At 34.6% G+C, this 16,520-nt stretch overlaps 1 protein-coding gene across 1 annotated transcript in view; it reads right to left on the bottom strand.

Moving 5' to 3' along the window:
- The window catches only part of LOC127842835 (fibrillin-3-like), a 145,606-nt gene that overhangs the window by 52,601 nt on the left and 76,485 nt on the right, over positions 1–16,520 (bottom strand). The window contains exons 34-40 of the mRNA XM_052372586.1: positions 11,518–11,640; positions 10,828–10,950; positions 9,960–10,082; positions 6,293–6,415; positions 5,841–5,963; positions 2,174–2,296; positions 1,722–1,844 (exon numbers count right to left, since the gene is read on the bottom strand). Of these exons, the coding sequence (XP_052228546.1) occupies positions 1,722–1,844; positions 2,174–2,296; positions 5,841–5,963; positions 6,293–6,415; positions 9,960–10,082; positions 10,828–10,950; positions 11,518–11,640 (861 nt within the window). The remainder of the gene's footprint in view (positions 1–1,721; positions 1,845–2,173; positions 2,297–5,840; positions 5,964–6,292; positions 6,416–9,959; positions 10,083–10,827; positions 10,951–11,517; positions 11,641–16,520) is intronic.

The raw sequence follows: 16,520 nt of genomic DNA, 5'->3' as shown, positions 1-16,520 counted from the left end.
TGATGCACAATAGTATTAAGCAGTTTGGGCAACATAATAATTGCCACACGTGCTTATTAATAATCTCAGCGTATTTGTCGATAATTAATAAATGACAGTATGTTGCGCGGATCTCAGAATGAAGGAACATTAAGGCATTGTCAGGTACTGTACACACGAAAAGAAAACTATTTAATTACTTAAATCATTTCCAATTATATATTTATTTTCTGTTGATCATAAACAAGGGAAATCATCATAAATTGTAAACTTAAATATTGTTTTAACTAAAGTAAAAACAACAAAAAGGTGATTTCAACGCGGCTTAGCCAGCCTTAGCGACTTCGAGTGTAAAATGTACGTCTTATAATACAACAACAACAACATTTCTAATACAACATATATTGATACGGGGAGAAATGTGAACACTGCAATGAACATATAAGGTCCATCTTGTTATAAATAAACAAATGCATAATATGTTTAATATATTCCATTCGAATGTTCGTGAACAGAACCGTAATACCAACATTTCATTTTTCGATAGTGAAATGTAACTGGTTCACTTTAAAAATACATGGAATAACATGCATATCCGACTATTTGTTAATGAAAACACGAAATAAGATCTATATTAAATTATAGTTACAATCAAAATTTAATTTATATCCAAATAAAAAGAATCGGTGCATTTTTAAAAATAACACAATAAAACAAAGATCTAAAGATTTTTAATAAGTTTACACAAAACTCATAATGATATAGATCTGTCATTTGCATTTAATAAAATTATTTTCAAATAAATAATAATATATGAATAGCCGCCGGATTCACTGTAAGGCTGTTTAATACTAGTTCAAAATCAATATGAAATAAATGCTCATTCTTACAACAGATTTTTATTCAAATCCCTTTAATATGTATATGAAACGTTTCTGATAGTCAGTTTGTCGTTTCCACATTTATTTTGATTACGCCATTTCCCTCTAAAGCATTTATGATTGTATAAAAGTTTTACAAAGTAGTTTAGTTAAGTGTGTGGCTTTAACAATTTATATTGTAGAAAATAGCATGATACATCGTTACAAATATAGTATTTTACTCGCCTAATCCGCTATCATTTTGATCTGCTTGTCGGAGTTTTCTAATCACTAGACCACGTTTCTATTTGGGCGGAGCGATCGATAATTTGGCGACTGGTCAATTGTGCCTCGGGAGACAATGCTGACTCAAAAGATAGTATTGGCTTAATATTTAATGTTACATCAGGAGCCAATGCTGGCTCAGAAGATAGTATTGGCTAAACATATAATGAAACGTCGAGAGACAATGCTGGCTCAAAAGATAGTATTTGCTGAACAAGTAATTGTTGCTCGGAAGATGATGATGGCCGAAAGGTTTATGCTTGCAGGGAAGATAATACTTGTCACATATAAAACTTGCACAGAAGATTATCCTTACCGAAGCTATTAGAATACAACTGTACTTATATACTGTAACGTCATTAAAACGTTTATGAATAAGGTTGTTTGACAACAACAACAATAAAAAAACACTTTAGGCAAGTATAATCTACTCAAACACAGCTCAAGGAAGTGTATGATTTCCAGGTACTCCGTGTTATATATCACACAAAACTGGTAAGAGATTAGAAGTTCACATGTTAATAGGTGATTCAGAATATATTAAGTAGATTTTTGAGTGGGTACGAAATAGTCCCGGATCACAAGTTATTGGACTACCTGCGCATGTTTTATTGTCGGCCTGGAGTTGGAAGCCTGTGCGACACGAGCAGACGAAGCTACCGACGGTGTTCGAGCACTGCTGTTGGCAGCCGTGCGTCTGTCTGGCGCATTCGTCAACATCTGTAGATATTATGAGTCGCGTTCTAAGAAATTGGGTTAATGCATGTGCGTCAAGTGTCATCCCAGATTATCCTCTGCGGACTGCACAGGCTAATCAGGGACAACGCTTTCTGCTTTTATAGAATTCTTGATTTAAAGGATTTTTCTTCTAAACGAAAATCCAATTAAGGCGGCAAGTGCCGTCCCTGATTAGCCTATGCTGATACTGATACAAGTATTACATGGTTGAACATCTATCTATTAAATCCCCAAAACCAGGCGAACAACAAAAGTAATGACTAAAACCTCTAAATAAATAAATAAGTCAATAACAAACGTAGGTTTCGAACCTGTGCAGCTATGTTCGTCTGCTTGTAGCTGAAATCCGGTTACACAGGAGCATTGATACCCGCCAGGTCGGTTAGAACACTTGTGCGCACAGCCGCTCATGCCTGTCATGCACTCGTCAATATCTGCAAAGAACGAGAAAACACCGATGTCACGGTTTACCCTAACAAAGCTGATTCAAAAAACCTTGTTGGCACAGACAAAAAAATGTTGATTCATAAACTAATATTGTTTAGTTAGATACTGCCGAGGCAGAAGATTGTCTTTTGCATCAGCAATATCTCATCGTCAATACATTAAAGATAATATTAAATGAAACGATAATGTATTCGGAGAACATGCTGCTGGCTCAAAAGATAATGCTGGATCAGAAGGCAATGCTGACTAGGAATACAAAGCTGGTACAGAAGACAACGATGGCTCACAATAGTTGGCTCAGAAGATACTGTTAAGTGTGAACTTTATGGTGGCTCAGAAAACAATGCTGGCTCAAAAGATAATATTAGCTGAACATTTAATAATTGGGCATCAGGAGACAATGCTGACTCAGAAGATAATATTGGCAGAACATTTAATAGTGCCTCAGTAAACAATGCTGGCTCAGAAGATAATATTGGCTGAACATGTAATAGTTCCTCAGGAGACAATGCTGACTCAGAAGATAATATTGACTGAACATTTACTGGTTCCTCAAGAAACAATGCTGGCCCAGAAGATAATATTGGCTGAACATTTAAGGGTGCCTCAGGAGACAATGCTGACTCAGAAGATAGTTTTGGCTGAACATGTTATGGTTCTTCAGGAAACAATGCTGGCTCAGAAGATAATATTGACTTAACATTAAATGGTTCCCCAGGAAACAATGCTGGCTCAGAAGATAATATTGGCTGAACATTTAATTCTGCCTCAGGAGACAATGCTGATTCAGAAGATAATATTGACTGAAAATTTAATGGTTCCTCGGGAAACAACGCTGGCTCAGAAGATAATATTGACTGAACATTTAATGGGCCTTAGAAGACAATGCTGGCTCAGAATATAATATTTGCTGAACATTTAATTGTGCCTCGGGAGACAATGCTTGCTCAGAAGATACTTTTGGCTGAATATTTAATGGTGCCTCAGGAGACAATGCGGGCCCAGAAGATAATATTAGCTGAACATTTAATGGTGCCTCTGAAAACAATGCTGGCTCAGACGATAATATTGGCTAAACATGTAATTAACCAGTCGCCACCTGTCAATCAAATTTTCCGATCAGCCAATCAGATATCGATTTTTACACACCCCTCAGTAACGCTTATCTGGCCGCCATTTTGTCCGACAAACAAAGCTTGCCGTACATATGGAATGGACGTAATTGTTAAGAGTTTACACAGATTTTATATCAAATGCCTGATAATTGCTGTTTGATCATTATTCAAAATTGTAGGTGCTATACATACTTTATAAAAGGTCATTATTTTACCTTTATTTCTTGAACATTTGAACGAGTAACGAGAAAACAAACACAATAAATAGTCTGACCACAACATTTGTGTGTTCTATAAAACGTGTTTAACCGTTTGATGCACAATAGTATTAAGCAGTTTGGGCAACATAATAATTGCCACACGTGCTTATTAATAATCTCAGCGTATTTGTCGATAATTAATAAATGACAGTATGTTGCGCGGATCTCAGAATGAAGGAACATTAAGGCATTGTCAGGTACTGTACACACGAAAAGAAAACTATTTATTTACTTGAATAATTTCCAATTATATATTTATTTTCTGTTGATCATAAACAAGGGAAATCATCATAAATTGTAAACTTAAATATTGTTTCAACTAAAGTAAAAACAACAAAAAGGTGATTTCAACGCGGCTTAGCCAGCCTTAGCGACTTCAAGTGTAAAATGTACGTCTTATAATACAACAACAACAACATTTCTAATACAACATATATTGATACGGGGAGAAATTCGAACATTGCAATGAACATATAAGGTCCATCTTGTTATAAATAAACAAATGCATAATATGTTTAATATATTCCATTTGAATGTTCGTGAACAGAACCGTAATACCAACATTTCATTTTTCGATAGTGAAATGTAACTGGTTCACTTTAAACATACATGGAATAACATGCATATCCGACTTTTTGTTAATGAAAACACGAAATTAGACCAATATTAAATTATGGTTACAATCAAAATTTAATTTATATCCAAATAAAAAGAATCGGTGCATTTTTTAAAATAACACAATGAAACAAAGATCTAAATATTTTTAATAAACACAAAACTCATAATGATATAGATGTGTCATTTGCATTTAATAAATTTATTTTCAAATAAATAATTATATATGAATAGCCGCCGGATTCAATGTAAGGCTGTTTCATACTAGTTCAAAATCAATATGAAATAAATGCTCATTCTAACAACATATTTTGATTCAAATCCCTATAATATGTATATGAAACGTTTCTGATAGTCAGTCTGTCGTTTCCTCATTTATTTTGATTACGCCATTTCCCTCTAAAGCATTTATGATTGTATAAAAGTTTTACAGAGTAGTTTAGTTTAGTGTGTGGCTTTAACAATTTATATTGTAGAAAATAGCATGATACATCGTTACAAATATAGTATTTTACTCGCCTAATCCGCTATCATTTTGATCTGCTTGTCGGAGTTTTCTAATCACTAGACCACGTTTCTATTTGGGCGGAGCGATCGATAATTTGGCGACTGGTCAATTGTGCCTCGGGAGACAATGCTGACTCAAAAGATAGTATTGGCTTAATATTTAATGTTGCATCAGGAGACAATGCTGGCTCAGAAGATAGTATTGGCTGAACATTTAATCATTTAATGGTGCCTCAAGAAACAATGCTGACTCAGAAGATACTATTGGCTAAACATTTAATGGTGCCTCCGTAAACAATGCTGGCTCAGATGATAATATTGGCTTAACATGTAACGGTGCCTCAGGAAACAATGCTGGCTCAGAAGATAATATTGGCTGATGATTTAATAGCGCCTCAGGAAACAATGCTGACTCAAACGATAATATTTGCTATACATTTAATGGTGCCTCAGGAAACAATGCTGGCTCAGATGATAATATTAGCTGAACATTCAATGGCGCCTCAGGAGACAATGCTGACTCAGATGATAATATTGGCTTTACATTTAATGGTGCCTCAGGAAATAATGCTGGCTCAGAAGATAATATTGACTAAACATATAATGAAACGTCGAGAGACAATGCTGGCTCAAAAGATAGTATTGGCTGAACAAGTAATTGTTGCTCGGAAGATGATGATGGCCGAAAGGTTTATGCTTGCAGGGAAGATAATACTTGTCACATATAAAACTTACACAGAAGATTATCCTTACCGACGCTATTAGAATACAACTGTACTTATATACCGTAACGTCATTAAAACGTTTATGAATAAGGTTGTTTGACAACAACAACAATAAAAAAACACTTAAGGCAAGTATAATCTACTCAAACACAGCTCAAGGAAGTGTATGATTTCCAGGTACTCCGTGTTATATATCACACAAAACTGGTAAGAGATTAGAAGTTCACATGTTAATAGGTGATTCAGAATATATTAAGTAGATTTTTGAGTGGGTACGAAATAGTCCCGGATCACAAGTTATTGGACTACCTGCGCATGTTTTATTGTCGGCCTGGAGTTGGAAGCCTGTGCGACACGAGCAGACGAAGCTACCGACGGTGTTCGAGCACTGCTGTTGGCAGCCGTGCGTCTGTCTGGCGCATTCGTCAACATCTGTAGATATTATGAGTCGCGTTCTAAGAAATTGGGTTAATGCATGTGCGTCAAGTGTCATCCCAGATTATCCTCTGCGGACTGCACAGGCTAATCAGGGACAACGCTTTCTGCTTTTATAGAATTCTTGATTTAAAGGATTTTTCTTCTAAACGAAAATCCAATTAAGGCGGAAAGTGCCGTCCCTGATTAGCCTATGCTGATACTGATACAAGTATTACATGGTTGAACATCTATCTATTAAATCCCCAAAACCAGGCGAACAACAAAAGTAATGACTAAAACCTCTAAATAAATAAATAAGTCAATAACGAACGTAGGTTTCGAACCTGTGCAGCTATGTTCGTCTGCTTGTAGCTGAAATCCGGTTAAACAGGAGCATTGATACCCGCCAGGTCGGTTAGAACACTTGTGCGCACAGCCGCTCATGCCTGTCATGCACTCGTCAATATCTGCAACGAACGAGAAAACACCGATGTCACGGTTTACCCTAACAAAGCTGATTCAAAAAACCTTGTTGGCACAGACAAAAAAATGTTGATTCATAAACTAATATTGTTTAGTTAGATATTGCCGAGGCAGAAGATTGTCTTTTGCATCAGCAATATCTCATCGTCCATACATTAAAGATAATATTAACTGAAACGATAATGTTTTCGGAGAACATGCTGCTGGCTCAAAAGATAATGCTGGATCAGAAGGCAATGCTGACTAGGAATACAAAGCTGGTACAGAAGACAACGATGGCTCACAATAGTTGGCTCAGAAGATACTGTTAAGTGTGAACTGTATGGTGGCTCAGAAAACAATGCTGGCTCAAAAGATAATATTAGCTGAACATTTAATAATTGGGCATCAGGAGACAATGCTGACTCAGAAGATAATATTGGCAGAACATTTAATAGTGTCTCAGTAAACAATGCTAGCTCAGAAGATAATATTGGCTGAACATGTAATAGTTCCTCAGGAGACAATGCTGACTCAGAAGATAATATTGACTGAACATTTACTGGTTCCTCAAGAAACAATGCTGGCCCAGAAGATAATATTGGCTGAACATTTAAGGGTGCCTCAGGAGACAATGCTGACTCAGAAGATAGTTTTGGCTGAACATGTTATGGTTCTTCAGGAAACAATGCTGGCTCAGAAGATAATATTGACTTAACATTAAATGGTTCCCCAGGAAACAATGCTGGCTCAGAAGATAATATTGGCTGAACATTTAATTCTGCCTCAGGAGACAATGCTGATTCAGAAGATAATATTGACTGAAAATTTAATGGTTCCTCGGGAAACAACGCTGGCTCAGAAGATAATATTGACTGAACATTTAATGGGCCTTAGAAGACAATGCTGGCTCAGAATATAATATTTGCTGAACATTTAATTGTGCCTCGGGAGACAATGCTTGCTCAGAAGATACTTTTGGCTGAATATTTAATGGTGCCTCAGGAGACAATGCGGGCCCAGAAGATAATATTGGCTGAACATTTAATGGTGCCTCTGAAAACAATGCTGGCTCAGACGATAATATTGGCTAAACATGTAATTAACCAGTCGCCACCTGTCAATCAAATTTTCCGATCAGCCAATCAGATATCGATTTTTACACACCCCTCAGTAACGCTTATCTGGCCGCCATTTTGTCCGACAAACAAAGCTTGCCGTACATATGGAATGGACGTAATTGTTAAGAGTTTACACAGATTTTATATCAAATGCCTGATAATTGCTGTTTGATCATTATTCAAAATTGTAGGTGCTATACATACTTTATAAAAGGTCATTATTTTACCTTTATTTCTTGAACATTTGAACGAGTAACGAGAAAACAAACACAATAAATAGTTTGACCACAACATTTGTGTGTTCTATAAAACGTGTTTAACCGTTTGATGCACAATAGTATTAAGCAGTTTGGGCAATATAATAATTGCCACACGTGCTTATTAATAATCTCAGCGTATGTGTCGATAATTAATAAATGACAGTATGTTGCGCGGATCTCAGAATGAAGGAACATTAAGGCATTGTCAGGTACTGTACACACGAAAAGAAAACTATTTATTTACTTGAATAATTTCCAATTATATATTTATTTTCTGTTGATCATAAACAAGGGAAATCATCATAAATTGTAAACTTAAATATTGTTTCAACTAAAGTAAAAACAACAAAAAGGTGATTTCAACGCGGCTTAGCCAGCCTTAGCGACTTCGAGTGTAAAATGTACGTCTTATAATACAACAACAACAACATTTCTAATACAACATATATTGATACGGGGAGAAATTCGAACATTGCAATGAACATATAAGGTCCATCTTGTTATAAATAAACAAATGCATAATATGTTTAATATATTCCATTTGAATGTTCGTGAACAGAACCGTAATACCAACATTTCATTTTTCGATAGTGAAATGTAACTGGTTCACTTTAAAAATACATGGAATAACATGCATATCCGACTATTTGTTAATGAAAACACGAAATTAGACCTATATTAAATTATGGTTACAATCAAAATTTAATTTTTATCCAAATAAAAAGAATCGGTGCATTTTTTTAAATAACACAATGAAACAAAGATCTAAATATTTTTAATAAACACAAAACTCATAATGATATAGATGTGTCATTTGCATTTAATAAATTTATTTTCAAATAAATAATTATATATGAATAGCCGCCGGATTCAATGTAAGGCTGTTTAGTACTAGTTCAAAATCAATATGAAATAAATGCTCATTCTAACAACATATTTTGATTCAAATCCCTATAATATGTATATGAAACGTTTCTGATAGTCAGTCTGTCGTTTCCTCATTTATTTTGATTACGCCATTTCCCTCTAAAGCATTTATGATTGTATAAAAGTTTTACAGAGTAGTTTAGTTTAGTGTGTGGCTTTAACAATTTATATTGTAGAAAATAGCATGATACATCGTTACAAATATAGTATTTTACTCGCCTAATCCGCTATCATTTTGATCTGCTTGTCGGAGTTTTCTAATCACTAGACCACGTTTCTATTTGGGCGGAGCGATCGATAATTTGGCGACTGGTCAATTGTGCCTCGGGAGACAATGCTGACTCAAAAGATAGTATTGGCTTAATATTTAATGTTGCATCAGGAGACAATGCTGGCTCAGAAGATAGTATTGGCTGAACATTTAATCATTTAATGGTGCCTCAAGAAACAATGCTGACTCAGAAGATACTATTGGCTAAACATTTAATGGTGCCTCCGTAAACAATGCTGGCTCAGATGATAATATTGGCTTAACATGTAACGGTGCCTCAGGAAACAATGCTGGCTCAGAAGATAATATTGGCTGATGATTTAATAGCGCCTCAGGAAACAATGCTGACTCAAACGATAATATTTGCTATACATTTAATGGTGCCTCAGGAAACAATGCTGGCTCAGATGATAATATTGGCTGAACATTCAATGGCGCCTCAGGAGACAATGCTGACTCAGATGATAATATTGGCTTTACATTTAATGGTGCCTCAGGAAATAATGCTGGCTCAGAAGATAATATTGACTAAACATATAATGAAACGTCGAGAGACAATGCTGGCTCAAAAGATAGTATTGGCTGAACAAGTAATTGTTGCTCGGAAGATGATGATGGCCGAAAGGTTTATGCTTGCAGGGAAGATAATGCTTGTCACATATAAAACTTGCACAGAAGATTATCCTTACCGAAGCTATTAGAATACAACTGTACTTATATACCGTAACGTCATTAAAACGTTTATGAATAAGGTTGTTTGACAACAACAAAAATAAAACAACACTTTAGGCAAGTATAATCTTCTCAAACACAGCTCAAGGAATTGTATGATTTCCAGGTACTCCATGTTATATATCACACAAAACTGGTAAGAGATTAGAAGTTCACATGTTAATATGTGAATCAGAATATATTAAGTAGATTTTTGAGTGGGTAAGAAATATTCCCGGATCACAAGTTATTGGACTACCTGCGCATGTTTTATTGTCGGCCTGGAGTCGGAAGCCTGTGCGGCACGAGCAGACGAAGCTACCGACGGTGTTCGAGCACTGCTGTTGGCAGCCGTGCGTCTGTCTGGCGCATTCGTCAACATCTGTAGATATTATGAGTCGCGTTCTAAGAAATTGGGTTAATGCATGTGCGTCAAGTGTCATCCCAGATTATCCTCTGTGGACTGCACAGGCTAATCAGGGACAAATCTTTCTGCTTTTATAGAATTATTCATTTAAAGGATTTCTCTTCTAAACGAAAATCCAATTAAGGCGGAAAGTGCCGTCCCTGATTAGCCTATGCGGACTGCATAGGCTAATCTGTGAAGAAACTTTACACAGACGTATTAAACCCCGTTTAACCAAAGCGAGAATAATATATTGTGTATTACCTCATAATTATCCAAATATCGTATATACGAATTGTGACATGTAGTGGTATGTAATATCAGTTGTTGTTTTTTTTGGTTAAATTAAGCGATTTGTGTGTGCACTTTTAAAAATATCAAAAATTCGAAAAAGAAAAGGCCGACAACGTTTTACCGTTTTTCGTGTACCGTTGCATGTGTTTGAAGGTCGAGTGACATTTGTTTATAAATTTGAAATACTGGAAATACATGTATAACGCACGAAGTCACAACAAATAAAAATTTACGGCGACAAAATAGCCCCAAAAACTGTGTGATGGGCTCCTAGAATTCCTTTGAAAAAGTCATTTGCACAAGAAGTAATAAACAAATGATGGTTTTCAACCACGGCAAAATAAGTTTCTATAAATGATACTCGCGCATGTATTGTTTCTTATTTTATTTACCGACAGTAAAAAACGGTTCTCTTTGTTGCACTCACCGTCACAACTTTTCCCGTCGATTGCAAGACCATATCCGGTTCTACAGGAGCAACGAAAGCTGCCGTTGGTGTTCATACACACGTGCGCGCAGTCGTCCGTATTAGATAGGCATTCGTTCACATCTTAATAAAAAATAGCCATTTAAAATAAAAGTACTGCGTTTTTTTTATTTTGTTTCTGACATATGTGTATGTTTGTTTGTAGTAGTTGTGTGTGTTGCTGTTGTTTGTTCGTTTTTTTAATTAATGATGATGTTTTTTAGGGGGGGGGGGTGGAGTCGGGGCTGAGAATACGTGCATATTATTTAGTCATATTAAACAACAGTCCTATCACTTGATTTTGGTGCGTACAATTAACGTGTATTAGTTAACCAAATTAATAATTATAAAAAAAAACTACCAATAAATTAACACTTCTTGAATGACATTTACACAAGTGTACACATAATGATTTTTATTGGAATTAGCCTGGAAAAAACGCTCTTGATTGGTGAGAAAATTTTAAGGACTTAAAACACGGTATTAAATAATGGAGCTTATGTGCAGATTCTCTTACTTGGTTAAAACGATTGCTTTTGGAAATCACATGAAGCACAAAGAGACAAATACACATACTTGCACGTTTATTATTCGTGCATTTGAAAACAAGATTCTAAAACGTGTATTAATACGTTCCGTTCTCGTATTTACCTATGCAAGTGCGACCCGCGTCACGTGCCTCGTAGCCTGCAACACAACTGCACGTGAATGAAGTCACCACGTTCGTGCAAGTCTGCGCGCAGTCGTGGATTCGCAGGAAACACTCGTCCGTATCTAAAAAAACATACATCATATACTCGTACGTGTCCACCGGAGTTGCTCGTACATAAATATAATATTTGTTAAGTTCGGTATTAGAACGTATTTTATTTAGCGAGTTTCAATTGAAAACGACTATTTGACGAGAAGAGTTGTAACAGCTTCGCCCGTCATGAAACTCACGTGGCAAAACTATGTTATACATTTGTTCAATACTGTATTTTACCAAGGATTTTGGGGATAAATAAAATTGATGAAACACTAATGAAATATTGCATTTAACTTCTTTCTGGCCACTTTTTTTTACTTACCTACGTGCCAAAATTTTTAAAATCATTCTTATATGTTAGTGATTATTTAATTTCTCAACTAGAATAAATTTAAATGAAATTAATTTTAAAACTCAAATGGATTCCTCTATAATACATGGCTAAAAATAAATATATATGAATAGAAACTATGCAGTTTAAAAAATTACTCGACACAATAATATGCTAAACAAGAGCACCAACTTGTGGTAAAAATACAACTGATCATATTTATCTTGAGTTATAGAGCAGAAAATGCTAATTTGGTAAATTTTGGAAAATTAAAGGGTCTGAAGTCCTTCAGGCAAACATGCTGTTTATTTCACTTTAAACATTATCATTAAGTTTCATAGTTTTCTGATTTAAACTTTTGAGTTAGTCTTATAACAGACAAGGTTAATATGACCACTTGTTAATCTAGGGCCTGTTGATATTCAGAAGTGCTTCAAGGGGCCTTCCAGGTTTTCTTATCAGGCCAATATATTTTCCAACCAACGTTATCTCACTAAACTATTTGAGTGAGGAGACATCGTTCTCCGGGACGCCACAAACCTAAATGCCTCAGGATTGTTCATAATAAGTTCCACTTTTTAAATGCGCATATAAATATCTTCATGAAGGAATGCATATGAAGAAGTTTAATTACATGTATAATTGCAAAGCATACTTTATTATTAAATTTTCTATTAAATAAGATATTGTACTTAAAAAATGGTGTTAATTGACACATACGTTTTAAGCTTATATGTTTTAAGTTTTAACCTCTATGAATAATTCAACAACTTCTTGAATATTGTTTTGCAAACACTTCATAACATCGTTATCTATGTAATCTTAAAATAAGACGTCAAAACAGAGAACAGTCAATCTGCTTTGCATTTCTTCCAAAATATAACGGAAAATAATAAGCGCTGTTTGATAAATTCATTTAAGTGACTGATGTCATAACATTTGTACTTGTCTTTTTTTCATTACTCATTCTATACAAATGATTTGATTTTCAAAGCATTTGAAGTTTTTTTTGACAAAATGGTTTTACAAACGTGCTATGTAAATGAAGTGTAAAAAAAACAACTCAAATGTTTGTCATTTTCCTACTCCATTGTGTGAATTGTATGGTCCCTTTGTTGCAAAAGAAACCACAAAGTTTGAATTAAAGAAATTACTTTTCTTAAGGTTTATTTCTTTGTTAGATTATAAAACAAAACTTGTTTCATACAAAGATGTTGTGATTCACCTAACCACACTAAAAGTATGTTGTAAAGGTGTTTTAAATTGATCAAACACCATAATATGTTTAATACATACCAGTGAATTCAACATGGACACAAATGAAAATTAACTTCAGAAACCTTAAACGTATTGTAAGAAAAGAAGGTCAGCCAAACAACCAAACACAATATTACTTGTGTATTTAATTATTTGTGATAGAAAATTTCCTATATTTCATAACTAATATCTTAGTTCTATAAACTTAAGTTACAATACATGACTTAAAATGACAAACAGAGTAAAGTGTTAATATATAATTTCATTGAACATACATTTGTGTGAAACATTTGTGTTAGAATATTGAGATAAACAATAAACTTTAAACTTCTTAACATTATTTGATAATTTAAAAGAAAATTCTTTAAAATGGTATCCCCCACGAAATAAATGTTGGTTGCGGATGGGTGCAGATCCGTTGATAAACACTACAATCTTAGAGAAAATAATTAAGGTAATTGTTTATATGCATTGCAATTTTTCTAATTGATATCTATACATCCATGAAGTTTCATGTTGAAATCTGTAGGCATATTTGAGACATCTAGGCCCTGAACATTACATCATACAAAAAAAACAAAGTGCAATAATTATTGTTTAAGAAAGTGTAGGGTTATGGTTATTGTGCAAGGCAATTATCCTCATTGATATCAATACACCCATGAAATTAAATGTTGAAATCGTCTATGGTATCTGAGATATAGCCCTGAAAAGTTACATCATATAAAAAACAAAAAGCAATAACTCTTATTTAAGAAAGTATAGGGTTATGGTTCTTGTGCTAGGCAATTCTGCTCGTTTATATAAATACACCCATGAAATTTAGTGTTAACATTTTTTGTGGAAATTCTGAGATATAGCCCTGAAAAGTTACATCAGACAACAAGAGATGTGTTTGTCAGAAACACAATGCCCCATACTGCGCCGCTTTGATTTATCTATTTTTTTATCATTTAGTAGGTACAGATAATTATCTCCCTTTAAAGCTTATAACTTCTCTTGGATTAGTGTTTTGACCCTTGACCTTGAAGGATGACCTTGACCTTGACCTTTCACCACTCAAAATGTGCAGCTCCATGAGATACACATGCATGCCAAATATCAAGATGCTATCTTTAATATTGCAAAAGTTATCGAAAAACTTAAACCAAGACAGACAGACGGACGAACGGACGGACGGAAGGAGGACGGACGGACTGACGGACAGACGGACGGACTGACTGACAGACAGACAGACAGACAGACAGAAAGAAAGACAGACAGACAGACAGACAGACAGACAGACAGACAGACAGACAGACAGACAGACAGACCAAAAATAATATGCCACCGATCATTCGATCCGAGAGCATACACAAACATAAAAAGGCATTAACTCTCATATAAAAAAATGTAGGGTTATGGTTCTTGTGCATGAAAATTCTGCCCATTGATATCTTTATACCAATGAAGTATCATGTTGATATCTTATATAGTTTCTAAGATATTTCTATGAAAAATTAGTGACAGACAGACGCCGACTGACAGACGGACGAAGCCAATTCTATATTCCTCTAACTTTGTCGGGTGTTAATATGAAGACTTTCATTATATTTATACAAGTATATAATACCTAAGTGGTGAAGTACCACAGCTTATTATGTGTTAAAAAGCAACAACAAAAACCTGCAACAATTGCGAGAAATCCCTTAAACAGTTGGATCTGAACAGAAAATAAATCTAAATTTTATTCCAGGTAGTTTTTTTATTTTCATGTTTTTATTGCCTAAGCAAAGAGGGTGACTCAAAATTGATTCAAGTATCTGCTAGTCAGTGGCCAGGGCACTGTCTCCCCCCCCCAAAAAAAATAAATTGATTGACATTACCATGAACAAAGGCATTCTATCACAACTCAAGTGACAAATCATAATGAATGCAAATCACTTCGAATACATTTGGTAATCCCAAATTGAGATTCCAGACGAAATAATGCATTTCAATGCATTGTGCGGCAATTATTAGAAATTTTTAAAAAGCCCCCACTTTCCTTGCATGGAGACAAAGGACACCGAGCAAAATTCCAATGAAATTAGAAATGTGACCTTAATTACAATAATGGGAAATAATGCAAACAATGTGCCAAGGATTTAAGGACCCAGTGTAAATTTAGACTTGGCTGTTATTTTTAATTATTTTAATCAAAGCGCTGAAGGCACTGAAGTTGTTCGCTATTGCATAAATTAAAACACACAAAATTAGGTTATTGCTTTTTTATCGCAAGTTTAAAAAAAATTCAAATGCATACAGAGTGTGTCTTAGCGCACAGCTCGATATGTGTGTGTGCATTGTTTATCATCCTATTTATGCAATAGAAATAACTTGAACGAAAAAACAACAAGATGTCCTTTTTAGACGTTCTGAAAGCATATAAAATATGATGAAAATGGGATAATGAGCACCAGTTAATATAAAATAAAATTTGCATTCACCATCATATTAAATTAATATTGTTGGAATATCGAATACCTATCTCACTTAGAATATAATTTCATGATGGAAATTCCCTTTACAAAACTGTTTTTACACCATATATAAATGCAAAATTTACAATAAGACCTTAAATGACCTTTACATAACGCCAGCAGACACGAATGCATACATTCGAACATTTCATAGACTGATTACAGAGAAATTCTCTGAGCTTTGGCTACATCACTGTGTCTGTGCACAGTGTAAAGGATGTAACACTGTTCAGTGTTAGGAATTCCGGACTACTCTTTGCATGTTCAAACGAAACATAAACACAAATCCAACTCGAAGAAGATCTGTAATTGGTCACTAAATCGTCAGTGGAAGATATAATTGACTATCGATAAACACAGTTTTGCTTTCAAGATGAGAAAACAAAAATTACCGAAATGGTATAGGGTCACGATGAGTGGTCATTCGTTTCATTATTTAATCACAAATGCTTGCTGTATTCGGTCAGAAAGTCTTGAAACCGTTCCTGAACGCCTAAAAATGATACCCTAATTTACCAGTTTCCTGTATTTACGATTTTGAATTCAATCTTATATCGAACAACATTGCGCAAAAAATCAGGGTGAGGATCGCGAGACTTTTTGGGTTTCCACCTTTTAACTTTAAGGGATTTATACACGACGGTATGTGGTGTTTTATTTCAAATAACATAAGTGCATAAAAACAGATTTGTATGCTGCTTATGGCAATGTGAAATACATCAGAATTACTTTATTTAATAAGCATGTGTTCTTGTTCAAAAATTCCATTTTTACTGCATATCAAAAATATCATGTATATATAGAAGCTCGGGCTGGT

Source organism: Dreissena polymorpha, chromosome 8 (assembly GCF_020536995.1).
Source record: "Dreissena polymorpha isolate Duluth1 chromosome 8, UMN_Dpol_1.0, whole genome shotgun sequence".
Classification (NCBI taxonomy): Eukaryota; Metazoa; Mollusca; class Bivalvia; order Myida; family Dreissenidae; genus Dreissena; species Dreissena polymorpha.
Note: the sequence above shows the minus strand (reverse complement) of the source record. Positions and strands in the feature narration are given on the sequence as shown.